This window comes from Balaenoptera musculus, chromosome 15, assembly GCF_009873245.2.
Source record: "Balaenoptera musculus isolate JJ_BM4_2016_0621 chromosome 15, mBalMus1.pri.v3, whole genome shotgun sequence".
NCBI lineage: Eukaryota > Metazoa > Chordata > Mammalia > Artiodactyla > Balaenopteridae > Balaenoptera > Balaenoptera musculus.
This window is the reverse complement of record NC_045799.1, coordinates 26,039,274-26,059,994: the sequence shown is the minus strand read 5'-3', so window position 1 is coordinate 26,059,994 and position 20,721 is coordinate 26,039,274. Positions and strand designations below refer to the sequence as shown.

Below are 20,721 nucleotides of genomic sequence, written 5' to 3'. Positions count from 1 at the left end.
ACTGAAAGAATTCTCCCTAGGAGAATACTGGGGGTACCTGGAGGGTGATGGGAGAAAAAGCCCATTTTGCAGATGGGAAGACTGGGGCTCAGAGAGGGGCAAAAGCAGGGATGTGTGGACTGAGGACAGAATTGTCCTAGGCTCAAGGCGGGGTGTCCATTTTTCTCTAAGCCATGGATTCTGACTGGTTTCTCATTGTGGTAATATTTCCTTCATAAGAGATTCAAGGTTACAGGGAACCCCTCTGGGACCAGTCCTGCTGAGATGGCTGCTAGGCCATACAGAGCCCATATGTACCTCTGTGCAAATGAGGAAAAGGTGTCCTCTTGGGTAGACACAGCCTGCACCAGGGCAAACTATTGGCGAGTGAAGTGGGGCTGGATTTCCATCCACTCTTGCCCCCTCAGCAGGCACCCCCTCCAGCACACAACAGTGCATGGAGGCCCTAGACACAGTCCCTGCCCTCACAGAGCTCACAGAGATGGCTCATGAGGACACAAGCACAATGCATGATCACAAATTGCCTTAAAGTAAATATTCTGGGTGATGTTTAGTGACAGACGGGCTTCTGTGGACAAAGTAAAGGATGGAGGCCTTTCCAAGCAGTTGACATTTATTCAGAACCTGAAAGATGAGGAGGTAGTCATGCAAAGAACCAGAGGAAGAGCCTCCCTAACAGAAAGAACAGCATGTGCAAAGGCCCTGAGGTGGAAGGAGCTTGTCATGGCTAAGACTAAGAAGGTCAAAGAGGCAGGCAGGGCCCTTGTGAGTAACAGTAAGGAGCCTGGGTTTTATCCCAAGGGCAGTGGGGGACTGCTGAAGGGTTTAAGCAGGAGTCACATGAGGGGATAGATGGGTATGTGACTGGGTTGGCAGATATGGAACTTCATACAGAAAAATCCCATTCTATGAAACTAGTAAGTTAGCCCTGCTCTCACCTCCTATCTCATTCCTTTCAACATCAATCCAGGATAGAGGCAGGGGAGGAGGAGAGAAACGGGACATGCTAAATCTAACTGCTGAATGTCTCCAATCAGCCACACCTTCTGAAATGGCCTCTTGAGCCAATGGGAAAGCAGTCCAGGAAACAGAGCTCCCATCCTGCTGTCCCAGAGAGGAAGGCCCCTCTGTGGCTCTCCCTCAGAGACAGGTCCAGGGTCACTGGGGCCGCAGAGGACTAAGACTTTTAAGTCAAATGTGTTAGCCGCTGCTTGAATTGGATGGAGAGGGCTTTCCAGGGAGTGAAGCTGGACTTGAGTTGTGCCAGGTGGGCAGGAGGACCCCGGGTTGGGGAAGGGGCAGAGGGAGGATAACGTCTGGGCAAAAGGATGGCCTCAGGGTTCCTGCTTCCGCCCCCAGTAGGTGTGATGCCGGCGATGCTGGGCGTGTGGTCTCTGCTTCTCCTCTGGGGTCTGGTGACTCCGTGCCAGGGGCTGCTTGAGACGGTGGGCATGCTTGCTCGGATTGACAAGGATGAACTCGGCAAAGGTGAGCCCGAGTTGGCCAGTGTGTGAGGGGTCCAGCTGCAGAGTAAACCACCCCATAGATAGGCTCACATGCTTATGCTTCAGGAACAGATGAGAACAGGTTTTGATTCCCAACTGAATAGGGAGTTCAGGGGGTTAAAAGTTTGCTTGCAGGTTCCAGTGGGCGATTAGTTCACTCTCTTCTGAGAGGTGAACCAGGTGGGACGGGCATGCGGGGCCTGTGTCTCCCTCAGGGACAGGGGCGGGGGTGGTTGAGGAGGTCCAGGGGAGGGTGCTGGCTGGGCCAACATTTCTGCCCACGTTTTTTGGGTGGGGGAACTCCACTGGGCATTTGCTGCTCCAGGGCTCAACGGCCCAGGGTGACCATAGTTGTGAACAGCAAATGCTTCACGAAGGCTACCCCGCCCTGCTGCAACTTCCACAAGGCGGTCCTTTCCATCTTGCCCTTCTCACGATCCGCACAGAGTCAGACCAAGGGTGCCCAGGAGGGGCAGAGGTCGCCTCCTCCCTCTTGATCGTTCCCTGGTGGCTGTGTGCTCCCTCCTATACTTCTGCCCCAACTTTCGGTGCTACCGGGTGACCCAGGGTCAGGAGCCCTAGTCATACTCTTGGTCCCAAACCCAATTTGCTGTGTGACTTTGGGCAAATCTCTGCCCCTCTCTGGGCCCTAGCTTCCTCATCTGTAAAATGAACCTTCCTCCCCACCACCCTGTTTGCAGCCATCCAGAACTCGCTGGTCGGGGGGCCCATTTTGCAGAACATGCTGCGGACTGTCACATCTGTGAACCAGGGCCTCCTGGGCTCAGGGGGCCTGCTCGGAGGAGGTGGCCTGCTGAGCTACGGAGGGGTTCTTGGCGTTGTCAAGGAGCTTTCTGGGTGAGTCCTTACAGTGTGGCCGCTTGACCACCTACCTGTGTGCCCTACACGAAGTCTGATCTTTTCTTTGCTTCAGGGAATAGAGAAGATGTTGACTCTTTTTAATTTGTTGGCAGGCAGTGGGAATTTCATGGGGAGCCTGGACAGGGAGTCCCAAGAACCAGAGTCAGAAAATAAGGAGTCTACTGCGTGCCAGGCACCATGCCCCTGTGGTTGAGGGTTCCAGCTCTGGGGTCAATTTCAATTACTCACTGTGTGACCTGGGGCAAGTTGCTCAGTCTCTCTGGGCTAATCCAAGTTGCTCTCTCTGGGTTAATCCAGGTATCTGCATGGCTCTCTCCCTCCTCCTCTTCAGGTGTCTGCTCCAAAGACCCCTGCCCTGACCAGCCTCTCCTTGTCCCCTTGCCTGCCTTCATGTTCTATAGGGAATGAATCACACCCCTGTACCCCATATATTTCACTTTTTTTTTCCTTGCCTCCCTTGCTAGATTATAAACCCCAGGAGGGCTAGGACTTTTGTCTGGCTTGTTCACTGCTGTGTCCCCAGTATCATAAATAGTGCTTGACACATAACAGATGCTCAAAAAATATTTTTGAATGAATGAATGAAATCACTTAAGAGCTAATATTTATAACTTAATGACCACTTAGACAGGTTTTCTGGGTGCCTAGCACTGTGCTAAGCATTGTGAGTAAATTATCCAATGAATCCAGAGGTAGGAACGTTATCAACTGCACTTAATAGGTGAGACGATCGACGTACCCACAGGCAGTGAAGGGACTTGCCCGAACTCACCCAGCTAGGAAGTGCAGTAGCAGGGCAGGGCAGGGGTGGTGTCTCGGTGTTTAATCACCGTCATACTGCCTGCCCCAGGTAGGCAGGAACGAGTCCACGGCTGGTGGTGGATCAGGGGATGGCCAAACAACAGGCCTCAAGAAAGGCTGAAGGCTAGGAGAGGGGTATGGGGAAGTGTCACTGTACAGGAGGAAATGGAGTGCTGGGAGCAGAAGGGGAATGGATGCCCACCTCCCAAAACAGTAAACAGATGTCTGGAAGGGGAGCTGGTAAGGACTGACTGCTCAAGGATCACTAAGTGCCAATCTGTGGTAGGTATTGTCATTATCCCTATTTTACACACAGGGAAACTGAGGCACGGAGCAGCAATGTGATTTGCCCAAGGTCACCCAGTCAATTAGTGGTAGAGCTGGGATTTGAACCATCTGGCTTTTTTTTTTTTTTTTTTTTTTTTTAACATCTTTATTGGAGTATAATTGCTTTACAATGGTGTGTTAGTTTCTGCTTTATAACAAAGTGAATCAGTTATACATATACATATATTCCCATATCTCTTCCCTCTTGCATCTCCCTCCCTCCTACCCTCCCTATCCCACCCCTCTAGGTGGTCACAAAGCACTGAGCTGATCTCCCTGTGCTATGCGGCTGCTTCCCACTAGCTATCTATTTTACATTTGGTAGTGTATATATGTCCATGCCACTCTCTCACTTTGTCCCAGCTTACCCTTCCCCCTCCCCGTGTCCTCAAGTCCATTCTGTACGTCTGCGTCTGCCATCTGCGTCTTTAGAGCAAGACTATTTTCACACATCCTCAAAAGTTTCAGAAGCCCTAATTACCTCATGTGCTAATGCCAAATCATTATTATCTATTCATTAAAGCAAGCCCTATGAGAACCACTAATTTGATTTAAATTCTTTAAAAATAACGAAGTTGCATTCTTTAGAAATAGTCTAAGATTTCTTTCCTTCTTCAAAATGCTTTTTTCTAACCGAATTAATTTGAAATAATGCTGTGTTTTTTGAACCATCTGGCTTTTACTGGCTGCACCATGAGCAACTACTCATGGGGTTGTTGCCAGGACAGCGAATCTGTATCAGGCTGAAACAGAGCCTGGCACATAATAAATGCTCCATAAATATTAACTATTATTATTATCATTATTAATAGATCTAGTCCCCCTCCCACTGTAGAATCCCCTCAACTTGGTGAGGCTGGGGCCTCAGACATGAACCACTGTCCTAGCTTCAAAGAGCCCCCAGTATGAGGTCGAACCCAGCAGTCATGATCCTGTAAGCTCAGGGCAGTGATAGAGGCAGTCCAGGCAGGGTGTGGGAGCTGCTCAGAGGAGTGTATTTGCCTGAGTCAGAGAAGCAGTAAGGAGGGCTTCCTGGAGGAGGAGATACCCTAGCTGAAATCAGGAGAGCTGGAGGAGTCACCTAGCTGACAGTGGATGCAGAGTGGAAGGAAAATTAAGGAAAGGGTATTCCAGACTGAGGGAACAGCCTGGGCAAAGGCCCAGTGGACAGAGAAAATAATGAACTGTGGGGAGCTGTGTTTGAGAACCCCCTTGGGTTGTGTGTGTGAGAGCCTAGGAGGTGGGAGTGGAAGGACAACGACCCAGGCCAGAGTCTGAACCAGGGCTGAGGCCATTGGGATGGGGTGGAGGGAGCACTTTAGCTCATTGAGCCTCCAGTGAGGATGATGATATTACAGTTCCAGAGCATATGCTTTACCAGCTGTGCACCTACATTATCTAATCTGTCTCTGCAACATCCCTATGAAGTGGGAACTTGTATAACCCCACTTTACAGATGCAGAAACTGAGGTCCAGAGAGGTGAAGTAACTGGCTCAAGGGCCCACAGTTGGGTTTATGGGTTAGAGGTGGGACAGGGGACACACCCAAGAGAGGCTCCAGGCTCTGCCTGGTCTGGGATGGTCCAGGCACTGAGGGACTGGTCCTGGGGCGGGGTGGGGGTGGGGGGGTTGTCTGGTGGTCAGTGGCCCTCCATCCCACTGACGTCCAGAGACTTCCATCTCTCTCTCTGGAGACCCCTACCCCACTGCCTGGAGCTCACTGGTGGGGGTGAGGGAGGGGGCGCAGGGACATGCAAAGGGGCAGGGAGGCAGGAGGTGAGAGGAGGGAATGGGGCCGCTCACAGGGCTACCCCACCCGCCGCTCGTCAGAGCCCTGGTCAGCGGCCCCGGGGTGGGCGCGGCTAAGGCGGCCCTGGTGGGTGGCGCCTGGCCGCCTGGCCACGCCCCCAGCATCAGGTCTCGCAGCCCCCTGGGGGGCCTCTTGCAGCTGGCAGCTGAGGTGAAAGTGTCGTCGCGGGTGGCGCTGGGCGTGAGCGCGCGGCGTACGCCCATCCTCATCCTCAAGCGCTGCAGCACGCTCCTGGGCCACATCAGCCTGCTCTCAGGGTGAGTCCGCGGTCTGCAGCCGGTGTTGGGCTGCTCCCCGCGCCCGGACCTCCTCGGGCTCATCGCGCGTGCGCGCACCGGGCGGAAGTCTCCTGGGTCTCCAGGGAGCGGACGGCTGGGCGGGGCCTGTCTCACCGGATCAAGCCTCGGTGCAGACCTGCAGACTGGCAGGGACAGGGACTCTGGCCCAGCCCGCAGCTTGCAACGTCCACTCCTGAGCGTCCCCCTTCTCCAGCCCCCGAGATCCTGCCTCCCTTCTTCCAGGTAGAACAAGGGCCTTCTGTGGTCCCTTGACCTGTAGGCATTTCAGTCCCTGCTCTTGGCATAAACGAGACCCAGCTCAGCCCCTGACTTGCTGTGTGACCCTCCAGGGGAACCCCTTCCCCTGTCTGGGCTTCAGCATCCCCATCTGTATAATGAGGACCTAAATTTAATGAGCTGGAAGGCTCTGGCACTTTTATATCCATCTCTTCCCCCAACTGTCAGGACACAGTGATCCTTCTTCCATGGGATAGCTGAGGCCCACAGAGGGCAAGGGACTTGCCCAAGGTCACACACACAGCTTGAGGCAAGCACGGAGATGGGCTGGTCTTTGGACTCAGGTCCAAGGCTTTCTCACAGCACTCTGTATCCCCCGCCAGTGACACCTGCTGCCTCCCCTGCCTCACACGTTGAGTCAACCCCTGTTAGTCCCTCTGTTGCAGGCTAAATCCCACACCCATACCCACACCCCACCTTTGCTGGGTGGCCCTGACCAGTGATGGGTTATCGGACAGCTCTGTGTTAGCTCCCAGGAGCAGGGTGAACCGGCGTTGGCCCTGTCTGCAGAAGGGTCTTAGTAAGGGGTTTCCAGGCAGGGTCTTGGGCTCCTTAAACACCAGTGGCTCCATCCTGTTCCTCTGGGCTAGAGGGGGCTTGGAGGGGGTGGAGCTCAGGAGGGTGTCCTGTGGTTGTGGTTCTGTGATTGTCACCCCTCCCTCTGCACCCCCATACTCTCCAAACAGACCTAAGCCCATCTATCGATACATGCACATCCTCAGGCCACCCTCTCAGGCATTCATTCACTTAACAAATACTCATTTATTCAACAAGTACTTATAGAACCCTCACTCTAAGCCAGGTGCTGTTTTAGGCCCAAATGTCACTCATCTACACATATTGGAGAAGATGAAGGGAACAGACATTTACTGAGCATCAGACATGTTTACACTCCCATTTGATCTCAGCAGCAACTGCTCTCTCTAAGGCAGGCACTGTACAGATGGGGAAACTGAAATCCTCCTCTGGATCCCATGGTGGGGCAAAGCCAAGATTTAAACCCAGCTGCCCAAAGCCCCAGCCGAGCCCACGAGGAGAGGAGATGCGTGATGTCCAGAACCGCCAGTGCCCACCCTGCCCCGTCATCTGGGTTGACGCTGTCCCTGCGTGGTGGCCACACCTTCACGCATCTCACTCTGCCCAGGCTGCTGCCCGCACCGCTCTTTGGGGTCGTGGAACAGACGCTCTTCAAGGTGCTGCCAGAGTTCGTGAGTGTGAGGGCTGCAGGCCAGGTACACCCTGAGCCGTGCCCCTCCTCCCCCGGCTTTGAGTTAATCTGGGCGCCAGGCAGGATTAGGCTGTGTTTTCCTTCCACGCCCATCAGGTAATCCCATCCTGGCCTGCGCACGGGCCTCCCAGGTGCCGCCGCCTGTAGGTGGGCTGGCACAATCTGTCCCCAGACCTCTGAATCCAGGTGACCTGAGTCCCCTGCTCCCAAATCCAAGTAAGTCCCTTTCTTACCCCCTGCTCTGTCTTTGCCACCTGTATTATTATTATTGACTTTATACTTTTCTTTAAACTAGGTTTGAATTTAAAAATTGGGTCACTCAGTGATTTCACACGAAGCCCTGTGCTTGGCAAACGTGTCTAGAAGATCACATACATGTACATGTTAAACACATTATGATTAAACTGCTCCAGGATGCTTGTCCATGGCCTGCCCCCGTCGTCCCTTGAACCACACTTAAGAAAAGCTGGTCTGGCCAAAGCCCCAATTCACTGAGGACAGAGAGAGGAGGGCTTGTTGGGGTCACACAGCCAGCAAAGAGCAGTCAGGCCTCCTGATCCCCAGTCCTGGCAGGACCTCTCCTGTGAGTCCTTGTTAAGAACACCCATGGAGATGGCAAGCGTGTGGGGGACTGAGGTTAGCAAAACTGCCCTGGGCTTGAAGAATCCAATCAGAAAAGAAGCTCAGGGGGAGAAGGGGAGCTCCCAGCAGCAGAGACCCCAGCCCAGGCCCATCTCAGGTAGATTTCAACAAGGGGGTGTGGGTACATTTAAATTGTGGCCCATAACTGGGGTCTCTGGACCATTAGCTGCAAGACAGGATTCATGTGACTCAAAGAGGTTTTAAAGATAAGAGTTAATTACCAGCACTTAGAGATTGGAGATTTCTCTAAACAATCCCATTTCTGGCTTCTCTTATGCAATCAGCCACCCCAGCTGCACGTACCTCCTTCCTGTAGGCCGCACATGGCTGGCGCCCAGGAGGCTCTTCCCCCCACCCATCACAGCCCCCGTGGTCTCCTCTCGTTTCCGAGACATGCCTGACCTCAGAAGCCCTGGAGTTTGGGGCTCCAAGTTTAAATGAAAACAGCTTGTCTCTCTGAGAACAGCTGTGACCTTGGACAGGTCACTTCTCTTCTCCAGCCCCAGCTGTAGAATGAAGGGGCTGAAGGAGTGAAGGGGCTGGGCTGGACCACCTCTGGGATTCCTGCTCTGGTGGACTCAGATTCTGTGATTCCCAGACTTGAGATTCTGGAAGCCGGACAACTTGTTCCCTGATGTCACAGCCCAGGGGTTTTTAGGAAACCCGGGGTGGTGTGCACAGCGGATGCCCTGGGCCAGCCCTGATTCCAGGTGGAGGGGAGGAGGCGCCCCTCTGGGGGATCTGGATTGTAGGTCTCCCAGTGCCCACATGGATGGCAGGAGGGACCTGAGACCTTGTTTCCTTGGGGGACGGCCTTGTCCCTACACCCCAGCTAGCCTCTGGAATGTGTCTTCTTGTCCCCCCAGCATCCTCCAAGGTTTTCTGAGGGGACTCATGTAACTGGCCCTCTCCACCACCCACTCCGCCCTCTGACACTTCAAGCTCCAGCCCCTCCCCTGCCTCCCATCTGTGTGTCTCGCCATCCATCTACGTCGTCTGCCTTACCTCGGTCCCTGGGACCACATAGCAAATCATTCAAAGAAAATGAAGCTGTTCCCCGTGCCAGGCTGGGGCCCGCTGTTACTCTCCTGTAACTCCTGTCTCCTCCGGACACAGCCGTGCCCCGTGGTGGACAGCGTGCTGGGCGTGGTGAATGAGCTCCTGGGGGCTGTGCTGTGTAAGTTGGGGCCCACCCTCCTCCTCTCTGCACCTGCTCTTACGTCTCCCCCACCATTACCCCAGCGGGTGGGGTACCAGGGAAGAGGACGGGGCAGAATTCTGGGACCTTTCATGTCTTCCTCAGACTGACGAGGCCGCCACTTTGAGGAGGCCTAATGGTGGTGTTCTGGGCTGAGGTCAGTTCCGCAGGGTGAGGAGACCCGGAGCCATCCAGGTCTCCATCTGCCGGGGGCTTCAGACCACTTACTGAGCACCGGCGGTGTGTCTGGCACTGTCAGAAGCATGAGGCAGATACTGTTATTATCTGGACAGACAAGATGACTGAGGCCCAGAGCTTAGGTAAGGAGCCCAAGGCCCTGCAGCCACAGTGGCCCCCAGCCTCTCTGAGCCTTGTGGAGACATGGATGCCTTTTGTATTCACAAAAGGGCCTTGAAAAGTATAAAAATGCATAACTATGATAAGGATAGAAAACTTGGGGGCAGATATGTCTCTGAATGTGGTATTATATGAGAGAGACAGGGAAACAACGTGGTTAGTGGCACCAGCTCTGGAAAACAGGAACCCTGGCTTTGCTACTCTGTGGCTTGTGTGGGCTGGGGCTGGTGACTTCCTCTGTTGGAGCCTCAGTTTCCATATCTGTAGAATGGGGATGACAGTAGTGCCCTGGTGAATGCTTAGTAGAGTTTTAGGTGTTCAGCAGGCACTCAATAAATAGAAGCAGAGCCTGTTATTACTGGGGCCTGGGCTCATGAGGTCTTTCTCCTTCCTCCCCTCCTCATGCAGGCCTGGTGCCCTCGGGGCTCTTGGGTCCGTGGAATTCACTCTGGCCACATTGCCTCTCATCTCCAACCAGTACATAGAGCTGGACATCTATGTGAGTGCCTGCCGAGGCCCCGCCCACAGGTAGGGGTGGTGGGGTACAAGTGGAGGCCAGGCAGGGGATGCTAAGTCAAAGCCAGGTGAGTGAGCTGCCCTGAGACCCTGCCACGCGCTGTCTCCTGCCCCTGCAGCCCATTGTGAAGAGCGTAGCAGGTGACATCATCGACTTCCCCAAGCCCCCCAACCCCATCAAGGTGCCCCCCAAGGAGGACCACACATCCCAGGTGACTGTGCCTCTCTACCTCTTTAACACCGTGTTTGGGCTCCTGCAGACCATTGGTGCCCTTGACCTGGACATCACCCTTGAGCTGGTGAGTACGGCACCCTGCCCTGCTGGACCTTGGCAATGCTAGCGGTGACCTAGTCACATCATCGCTGATCAGCCTTGACGAACCCTCTTCTTATAATAGGAGAGAGTTGGACAGGTTTATAGCATGCACATACCCACTCTTGTCCTTCAGGCAGACATTGCTAATTGATAATGGCCTCTACTTGGCTAAACCTGAATGGGATTTCCAAATCCTTCTCAACATGACACTCAGGACGTTACTTTGAATTGATCAAAATTGGCATATGAAATGTAGCCAACTTCCCATCCCTGCACCAGATGAGCCCTTCTAGAGTCAAAGCCCAATTTTACACTAAAGTGTGAATGGCTAACATTCCCACTGCTTTCTCAAGAGCATATTTGAGTTGGAGAGAAGAAGACTAGGGCTGGACTATACCAAAGGTCACTTGGACATTTGTTCTGAAGCTTCTGAGACCTCTCTGTTTCCATTCTGGCCCCCTCTCACACCCTCACAGATGTCTGGAAGCCCCAGCCCCCGGAAGCCTTAGCCAGAGACATTTTCTTGGTCTCAGCCCTGTCCAAAGGCAGGGAGCTCTGAGCTACCTGGGCTCCTACCTGCAGCTCAGCCCAAGGGAGCAGGGATTGATTACTCACTTCCTGCAGGTGGGGTCCAGAGAGCACACTGAAGGCCTATGGGGTGGTTGGAACAGGGTCCTGAGCTGGGAGGCAGGTGTGACCAGATTTTCCAATTTTTTAGCCAGAAACTGCAAATTTATATGAAATGTCCTGATGTGTAAATAGTGGAAACAAATTTATAGTATTTGAAAATATTTTTGGGGTAAAAGGCAAAAATGTCTGGGGTCAGATGGTCAGATCCCTGGGCCTTCAGATTATGCACTCTGGCAGGGCAGTTTAGAAGTTCTAGAATTAGCCTGACTGGGTTAAAGCCTGGTGCCACCATTTACCAGCTTATGACCCTGGACAGGAGCCTCAGGTTTCCCATCTGTAAAATGGGAATAATCGTAGCACCCACCTCCTCGAGCAGTTATAAAGGTGAAATGAGTGAAGGCACACAAGACCCTTAGCATGTGTCTGGCATGTAGTAAGCACTCATCATTGGTCAATAGAAGGAACATGAGTGTCTGTAGAGAGGTATGTATAAAATTGGGTAGGGGAAAACTACTTTGTGTGTGCTGAGGGATCCCTATTTGGCTCTGTGTTTAACCCCCACCCCCATCCCATTTGGTCTTGGGTCCAGGTTTCCAGCAGTGTTCCACTGACAACTACAGAGCTGGCGGCTTTGGTCCCTGAGGTGAGTGACACTTTCATGGGCTTTGTTCATTGTAGCTCTTTCCTGATGACCCTGAGTGGACTCTAGAATCTTTCTCAATACAGCTCTCCAGACAGCTGCAATTGAATGTTGAGTCCAAATTCATACTAAAGTGTGATTGACTAACACCTTATCCTTTCCTGATAGCAGATTTTGCTTAGAGAAGAAAGGACCAGCGTCTAACTGCCCCAAAAGTCAACTGGGCATTTGTCCTGGGGCTGTTGCTCCTATGTCAAGCAGATTCTTTCCAAGTGATTGAGCCCCCTCCCTCCAACTGCCTTACTTCATCTTGGTCTCAGTCTTCTTGTCCTCAGAGAGAAGACTCAGGGCAGTGGCCATGGAGATGAAAGAGAAGGGGGGAGATTCAGGGAGATTTGACTAGTGAGCATCAGTCAGTACGTGACTGCAGGGCCTGGTCCTCAGCTTTCCCATCCCTCCAACTGGTGCTGAATCAGCTTCTTTCCAGCTGTGGGAATCTGAATTATACTGAAGTTGAAAGACCTACTACAAGGTCTTTACGTAACAGCAGATTCTGACAGAGGTTAGAAAGAGACCCACAAGGCCTGGGCTTCCACCAGAGAAGATGGAGAGGGCAGCTGAATTTGGGGACACAGACAAATTCTGTGAGTCCTTGAAGGTGGTGACGGAAAGCAGCTTTGGTGGGCCTGAGTGGGGCCTCTGCTTATTGGTGTTTTGGGCTAAAGGGCATAGGTGTCTCAGGCAAAGGCTGAGATTGGGGCTAGACATTCAGAAGAACCTCGTTCTTCTGAGGAGTTGTAAGATGGTGGAAAGGGACTTGGGGGAGGCCAGGGTGGCAGGAGCAGGGACCCATGGATGCAACGAGGCATGCCATGTCTCTTAGCCTAGGGAGGCTGGGCTTGTCTCTGGAGCCTGAAGCCTTTGTTTTCACAGCATCAGAGCCCTGTGTGTGGCCCCAGTTCTGAGTTTGGTTCCATGGCTTCAGAATCTGTGGATATAGGAGGCTGGAATCCGGTGATTCCCCCTGTCTTTATGATACTGCAGCCCCGGGAGTTGGGGCTTGAGGAATTGGTCACCAGATCCCAGCATTCAAGTGATTCTAACCTTCTGTGGATGCGTGGTTTCCAGCATTTCTGTAATCCACGATGTCGTGATTATGAGATTCAGCATTTGCTGATTGTGTGATTAATTCAGTCAACTAATATTCACTGAGCACCTACTATGTACCAGGCCCTGTGCTAGGTGCTGGGCATGCAGAAGGGGCAATTGGTGAAAAGTAGACAAAAGTCTCCGTGTTCAAGGAGCTGCCATTGTGGTGGGAGGGACAGACATTGAACAAATAAATAAGTAGAATATACACAGTGTCAGAAAGGTGGAGGAGGGTGCTCTGCAAAGCCCTCATTGAGGAGGCGCCGTGTGAGCTGAAGGCTGAAGGAGGGGATGGAGGGAGCCATGCGGGTGTCTGGGGAAGACAGTTCTGGCAGAGGGAGCAGCAAGTGCAAAGGCCCTGAGGTGGGAGCATGCCTGGCTAGTTGGAGGAACAGCGAAGTGGTCAGTGAGTCTGGAGAGGAGAGAATGAGGGGCCAGTAGTGGGAGGTGAGATAGGAGGGCAGAGGATGGATGATGTAGGGAGTGTAGGCATCGGGGATATTTTTTGTTTTGTTTTTTTATGTTGTGTAATAAAGTGTGTCCTAGGGGGAGGATTTTGACTCTGATTGGTTGTTCTGTGGATTGGTATCTCCACACCTGAGTGTCAGCCTCGTGGGGGCCAAGACCAGGCCTGTCTGGTTCAGGCTGTTACCTCAGTTCCCAGCACGGTGCCTGGGGCCCACTAGGTGCTCAATGAGTGTTTGTTGACTGACTAACTGATTCTATTATTGGAGCATCTAAGCTGCCCCTGCTTCTCTCCTCGTGCCCCTACTCTGCCCCCGACTCTGCCCCTGCTTCTCTCCAGACCCTGAGGAAGCTGCCACCAGGCCAGCAGCTCCTGCTCTCACTGAGGGTAAAAGAAGCACCCACGGTCACGCTCCAGGACAAGAAGGCCATGGTCTCCGTCCCAGCTAACATCCATGTGCTGTCCTACCTCCCTAAAGGGACCCGTGAAGCCTTCTTCCAGCTGAACAGAGTGAACAGCTGAGGGGTGGGAGCTGGCCCTGGGGTTCTAAGTAGGGCTGACCCTCTCCAGGCTGCGGATCTCAGGGTGGGAGGCCCCATGTGGCACAGCACAGGAAACCTCGCCCCCATTGTCATCACCTGAGCTGAGACCCAAGTGCCCTTGGACTCCCAGCTGCTCCCTCATCACACACGTGTCCACTGTGCTTCCTCAGGACCTCAGGAATTGCCCCCACCTCCCCAGCCTCTCTGTGCTCAGATATCTCTTGGATGACCCTCCAGCTCCCTCCTGGCCCCCACCTCCAGTCTGCTCCCCTCTACCCCACCGCTACTGGTTTTCCCAGCCATACATCCGGGCAGTGGCAGGTCCTTCCCCTGCTCACTCTCTGCCCTGGCTCTGCACGGCCAAACACCATTCCATCCCCAACCTCTTGCCTCATCCTTGTGCCTTTCCCAGCCTTGCGCCCTAAGCCAGTTACTCAGGGCTACCAGGTCGCACCACCCTGCCTTTGTTTGTGCAGGGACCACCACCTGGAGGGCAGTTTCTCGCCTTCCCTTGGCTAACTCCTCATCTTCCAAGATTCAGCTCAGGAGACACCTCACGGGGGATGCCTTCCCTCACCCACTGCAGGCTGGGTTGAGGGTCTGTCCAAGCTCCTGCAGCCCTAGAGCTGCCTCGCATCCAACACCGATTGCCCTCAGTACCCTGGTTCTTGAGCGCCAGAACCTTCAAGTTACCTCCTCATAGCCCAGCGTGGACCCTAACACACAGTAGGGCCTCAGCAAGGGGTAGTGGAGGAAATAGACGGTGGAAATTCACCTGTTGGCCAAGGCAGACCTGTCCTCAAGTTCCTTCTGCCAAATTCAGTGTAATCTCTGCCTGCTGTTCCCATGCAGGTGATGACTTTAAATGCCCAGCTGGCTCCGTCAGCTACCAAGCTGCACCTCTCCCTGTCCCTGGAACGGTAATGTGGGATCCTGGGCCTTGTCTTTACGAACAAGAATTAGGGACCGACAGAAACCCTCTCTTATTTATTGAGCAGCAACTAAATTGCAAGTGTTTTACCAGCATCTTCCTTGCCTCTGGGACCTGCTGGGAAGGGGTGGTATTAGCCCATTGTACAGATGAGGCAACTGGGGCCCAGAGAATTGGCTCCAGAGCGGGCATCTTCCACTGCACCTGCTCAAAAGCTGGCCCTGGAGATAAACCTGCTGTGGGGTATGGAGTCTAGACTCCTGAGTTATCAGCCCTAGAGGCTGGCCATGGAGGTAACTGTCCTTGAATGTTGTCAGATGCTTTGTTATTCATGTGGACTAGCTATTTCTCTAGTTTCCCCACCCCTGTGGTAACTAGGCCTCATGATAATCATAATGACCAAGATGGTGATGTTGATGACAATCTTTCCTTACACGTGCATGGCACAAAGCCCAGGCTCGCACAGTGGGTTGTCCCTGGAAGCAGGTCCACAGTCTGGGCCTCCATTCTCTGGGCCCAGTGCTCTCACCTTGGCCTGGGGCCTCTCTGTCCCTCCCCTGGATACAGGGGTTTTCCCAGGGGACTCTGGGATCAGACTGTCCTGGGCCATAGGTACCCGGTGCTCACCTGACCCCTGCCGGCCCCTCAGGCTACTACTACCCCGCTGCAAGACTCCACCATCGCCCCATTTGTAAGCTTGACAAAAGGCCTCACTGACTGCCAGGGTTCGTCTCCCCTTCCTGGTGGCAGTTGAAGCCTCAGCCCTTCAGGAGACAGAGATGTGTGTCTGGGCTCTGGCCCTGGACCTGCATTTGAGCCAGCTGTGATCCGTTGGTGGTTTATTGCCTTTAGTGAGCAACTGCTGGGTGCAGGGCACTCTGTGTCCAAGGCTCAGTCTATGGGAGGGCCACTCCTTAGAGAGGTTCAGTCAAACAACTGGGATTCAGACCAAGGCTCCAGGGCCATGGAGTCGGAGGTGGCAGTCATGATATCTCAGAAGGAGGTTAGCTCCCTCCAGGCCCATTTTACAGGTGGGAAAACTGAGTCTCTGAGTCAAGGCTGGATAGAGGCAGAGTTGGCCCTGTAACCCTGCTTCCTGATCCTGGAGAGCTAGGGGTGGGGCAGGCTGGAGGTGTGGTGGGTGCTGGGGCCCCTCAACATCTCTATTCTCTCCACCAGGCTCAGTGTCCATCTGGCCTCCTCCTTCGCCCACGCCTTTGATGCAAGTTCCTGGGAGGGTGAGCAGCTCGGCATTGGTGAGGGTCTACAGGTGGGGGTGGAAAGGAGGCAGGATGAGTCATGGGCCATATGACTGAGCTGGCCCCAGTCTGGGCTCTGCCCCAATAAGCCAGAGTGGGCAAACATCCGGGCAGGTGTGTGTGGGTGGGGGGGTGGCTGCGGACACGCATACGCACGTATAATATAGTCATTGTCTTAGGAAAGTGAATCTCATGATCTTCCAAAGTCTTGGAACCTCACAAAGTTGTGAATGTGTAGAACCTCACTAGGGTTCAGAATTCTGGAATTTCACACAGTAATAAGGTTCCTAAACTCATAAAGTTCTAACATTTCAGAGACCCACAGAGCCCTTAGTTTCCTGCTTCTCAGAGGCCTGAGGTTCTAGAATTTCACGATGGTCTCAGGTTCTAGGTCATTTTAAGTGTTTCTAAACTCACAGGAATCTAAGATCAGACCACACAGAGTTACTGGCGCTGGGCACATTTCCTCCCTCTTTCTCAGACACAGGCCCCACAGACCCTTCCTCCGGGAGAGCGGCTCGTCCAAGCTCAAGGTCAGGGAGGGTCTTTGTCCTGGCGAGTCCTGTGGCTGCACACAGTAGCAGTGAGAGCAGTTAACCTCTACTGAGCACTTACTGTATACCGGACATTGTGTTAGATGCTTAACATCCCTTTGCTCAGTTTATTTTCATAGTGACCATAATCAGTGGGTATTATCACCCTATATTACATATGAGGAAACAGGCTCAGAGAAATGGAATTGGACAGCTTCTAAGTGGCAAAACCAGGATTTGAACCAGGTCCTTCTTACCCTTACTCCAAAGCCTGGGCTTTTCACGGCTGTGCTATAAAAGTAATACTTGCTGTGTTTATTTTATGCTTACTAAGAGCCAGAAACTGTTCTAAGGGCTTTAGATACATATGTCATCAACTCCTTGAATCAACCCTTCTTTCTAGGAACTGTTTTTACTTTCATTCTAGAGTTGAGGAAACCTGAGGCACAGAGAGGTTAAGAGACTTGCCCAAGGCCACACAGCTAGGAAGTAATGAGGTTAGAACCTGAACCCAGGCCCTTGACTCCAGAGCCCAGGCTCTGAACCTCCGCACTTAGGGTGGGCAATGAAACCAGACGTGCAGGAAGCCCCCCGTTCGGCAGCCCCCCTGCAGGCCTGGCGAGCTGACAGTTCATGAGGGGGACCAGTGCTGAGAGGAGGGGTTGGTAGTGGGGCTGGTTCTGTTTCCTGGTCTCGACAGCCTCCTGCATGAATCCCCCACGTGACCCCCTGCAGGCTGAGTCACCTTCAGGGTGAGTTACCTCCCAGGGCCTGGTCCCACCAGCTCCAGACAAAGGTGCCTTTTTAACGCTAAGCCCAGGTGATCTCCCTGGTGCTGGAGCTACACTAATCCTCTCAGGGCCCGAGGGGGCAGGCTGGCCTCATGGCCACCAGGACCTGGCTGGTCTCAGGACTGAGGCCAGGCACAGAGCCTCTGACGACTGACCTTCATGTGTGCACCGCCCTCTACAGTTTACAGTGGGCGTTGATCCCTGCTCTCTGGTGGGAGGGATTGGGAGGTGGAGAAAGGCACAGTTGCCCTCTTTGCATTGTATTTCAATTTTATTTTATTTTATTTTTTAAAAATAGATTTATTTTATTTATTTATTTATTGGCTGCTTTGCGCCTTCCGTGGCTGTGCACAGGCTTTCTCTAGTTGCCGAGGGCTTCTCATTGCGGTGGCTTCTCTTGTTGCAGAGCACAGGCTCCAGGCACGCAGGCTTCAGCAGTTGTGGCACACGGGCTCAGTAGTTGTGGCGCACGGGCCCAGTTGCTCCGCGGCATGCGGGATCCTCCCGGACCAGGGCTGGAACCCGTGTCCCCTGCATTCGCAGGCAGATGCTCAACCACTGCGCCACCAGGGAAGCCCCTGTATTTCAATTTTAAAAGGCAATATTTTTGTTTAACAAGCAGTTTTATCACACTAAGTGCCAGGAATGGGGAGTCAAAAATGGGGTTTACTGAGCCCCCATGAAGCTCCAGGAATATTCCAGACGTTTCCTCTTTAATCCTCAAAACCCTGCTGGGAAAGTGTGATTATGCCCATTTCTCAGATGGCCAGACTGAGGCACCAGAGGAGAAGTGTTTGTCCAGAGCTGAGAAGGCATATGGGATGTAGGAACACAGGCACATGTGGTTCTTGGGGTCCCTACCCTGGAGCCCGTCTAGCCCCTACAGATGATAAGATGGTCCAGGGCCCGGGCTCAAGCACCCCCCTCACACCTCTCATGGTTTTCACTGACTTGCTGCCTTGTGGTGCCAGCAGGGACCCGGAATGATGGGAATAAAAATGCCACCTACTGAGCACCTACTGTGTGCTGCGCCCTGTTCTCAGCACTTCGCATGATTAAGTCACCTGACCTTTACAACCTCCTCTTGAGGCCAGGCCATTCTGGTCACCATCTCAACACCAAAGAAACAGGCTTGGAGAGAACTGGCAGCAGAATTTGAACCCAACATCTGGCTCCAAAGCCTGTCCCATTAATGCACCCACTGCAGATAGGGAAGGAAACTGAGTCCCAGAGAGGGGCTGGCCCAGGGGCCAGTGGTGACATTGGTGAGCTTGGCAGGACTTAACATCACCCATGCCTGCCTTCAGAGCCTCCATTGCCCCCAGGGAGTAGGGAGGAAGCATCTCCCTGCAGAGTTCGGCAGAACTCACATTTATTCTCAGCCTGGTTTGAGAGCAGCCCTCGGTGGGGAGAGACAAATGCCCCCTCACCCTAGAGAGGTTCTCAGGTAGGCCTGGTGGGAGAGGGAGGAAGTGGCATCAATTAAACCTGGAGGTAGGACCTAAGCTGGGGCTGTGGGTAAGAGGCAAGGAGGACTCAGATTTCTCCCCAACTGGTATGGAGAGAGTAAGGGCATTCACTCATTTGCTACACTGGTATCTGTACCTGTGTTGGGCTGGGAGTGGGGCACAGGCTTGGTTTCCCCAGAGTAACGCCATCTCAGGGGGTTGGCATTGCAGAGGGCCTTGGGGGGGGCATCCAGAGGAAGGGTCAGAGTTAGGGGTTGTCACAGAAAGCTTTCTAGAGCAGCTGGCATTTCTGTAATAGTGTGACTAATGGAATCTGGAGAAGGGTATTCTATGGCACAGATTGCACATGCAAAGGCCCGGAGGCAGGGAGGCTGGAGGTGGTGGTGGTGAAAGGAACGAGCAGCACTGGTGTGGAAGGCAGATCCTCCTTGAATGCCAAGGAGGAGGTCGGGGCTGTGTCCCAGCAGGTTTTGGAGGGGGCAGTGGCTGCCACTGAGGGGTGGGAGCAGGCACTGACTGGGAAAGAACAGGAGGGAATATTCTGGGGTGATGAAAATGCTCTATATTAAGATAGGGGTGCAGGCTACATACTGTATAACATGTCAATTTTCAACAAGTAAACACAACATTTGTGCATTTCACTGTATGTAAATTTTACATCTAAAGAAAAGAATCATGGGCTTCCCTGGTGGCGCAGTGGTTGAGAATCTGCCTGCCAGTGCAGGGGACGCGGGTTCGAGCCCTGATCTGGGAAGATCCCACATGCCGCGGAGCAACTAGGCCCGTGAGCCACAATTACTGAGCCTGCGCGTCTGGAGCCCGTGCTCCGCAACAAGAGAGGCCGCGATAGTGAGAGGCCTGCGCACCGCAATGAAGAGTGGCCCCCGCTTGCCGCAACTGGAGAAAGCCCTAGCACAGAAACGAAGACACAACACAGCCATAAATAAATAAATAAATAAATAAATAAATAAATAAATAAATAAATAAATAAATAAATAAAACTTTAAAAAAAAAAAAAAGAAAAGAATCATAATGGCATGCATGTTGAAATGTTTAATGGGAAATATACTGCTAACTGCAACTTTCTTTGAAATACATTTTTTAAAAAAAAGATGGATTAATGGATGAACAGATATGCAATAAAGCAAGTATAACAAAATGTTAATGGTAGATGTAGCTGGTGGGTGTAAGATGACAAGCATATGGGTGTTCGCTGTATACTTCTTTCAACTTCGCTGTACGTATAGACATTTCATAATGAAATATTGGGAGAAAATCTTCTGCAGGTCAACAGAAGCCTATCTGCTTATTCTCTTCGCACCTGCCCCAAGTTTGAAGAGCAGATCCGTATCCATCTCCCTGAATCCTCAAATCAATCCTGTGAGGCAGGTATCATACTCATTTAGCAGACGGAAATACGTAATGAGAGGCACAGAGCAGGGAAGTGGCCGGCCCAAGGTCAACCAGTGAGTTCAGGGTTGAGCGAGGTCTGAACCAAGGTCAGCCTGATGCTGAGTCTGGGCACAGCTGTCTGCCCAGGCCATCTGGAGTGGGCAGTGCCTGCTTTAGAGCTGGAAACTAGATGCGTCTGGGGGTGTTTCCACTTCCGCCATCTGGGGGCCTAGCTAGGGTCTCCAGGAATGTGCCCAGACCAGGGGCTGATAAACCCCAGCTCATGTGACACCATCTGGGGCTGAACAAGTTCTCAGAATTAGCCACAAACCGCAAACCCTTGTGGTTTTGGGTCCCGATGCCCAATGTGCAGAGCAAATCTGGATTCTGGTCTCTCGTAATTACATGGTGTTTCCCCCCCTGGCTCCAGGATCAGACTCCAGCTGCTATATAAGACTGGCCTGTGATCCGGTTCAGCCAAAGCAGAAGGCCCGGTGAACGGGACCTCTCAAGGCTGAGCTGCGGGGACCTCCTGGGGGTAAGGAGGAGCCTCCTCCCTCTTCAGAGTCTGGGCAGGGGGAGGCTGAGGCCTGGGGAGGCAATGAGGCATGTCCCAGACTGGAGACCTGCCTGGGAGACCCTTTTCTGAACCTCAGTGATCTTGTCTGAAACATGGGCATAGTCAGGAGAACCTCTCAGGGATCAGCAAAAGGGCCTGAGTCCCTTTATTTACATGGGTGAAACGAGCTGCGCTCATCTTTC

At 52.9% G+C, this 20,721-nt stretch overlaps 1 protein-coding gene across 1 annotated transcript; it reads left to right on the top strand.

Moving 5' to 3' along the window:
* The first annotated feature begins 1,370 nt into the window (after nucleotides 1–1,370).
* Nucleotides 1,371–20,457, top strand: BPIFB3 (BPI fold containing family B member 3). The gene is given in 14 exon segments (XM_036825241.1): nucleotides 1,371–1,488; nucleotides 2,207–2,376; nucleotides 3,526–3,551; nucleotides 5,346–5,582; nucleotides 7,045–7,108; nucleotides 8,887–8,945; nucleotides 9,013–9,015; nucleotides 9,734–9,824; nucleotides 9,961–10,140; nucleotides 11,377–11,430; nucleotides 13,382–13,552; nucleotides 14,437–14,504; nucleotides 15,695–15,771; nucleotides 20,390–20,457. Coding segments are annotated over 14 exon segments (1,380 nt in total). The 5' UTR covers nucleotides 1,371–1,376.
* Nucleotides 20,458–20,721: the final 264 nt, after the last annotated feature.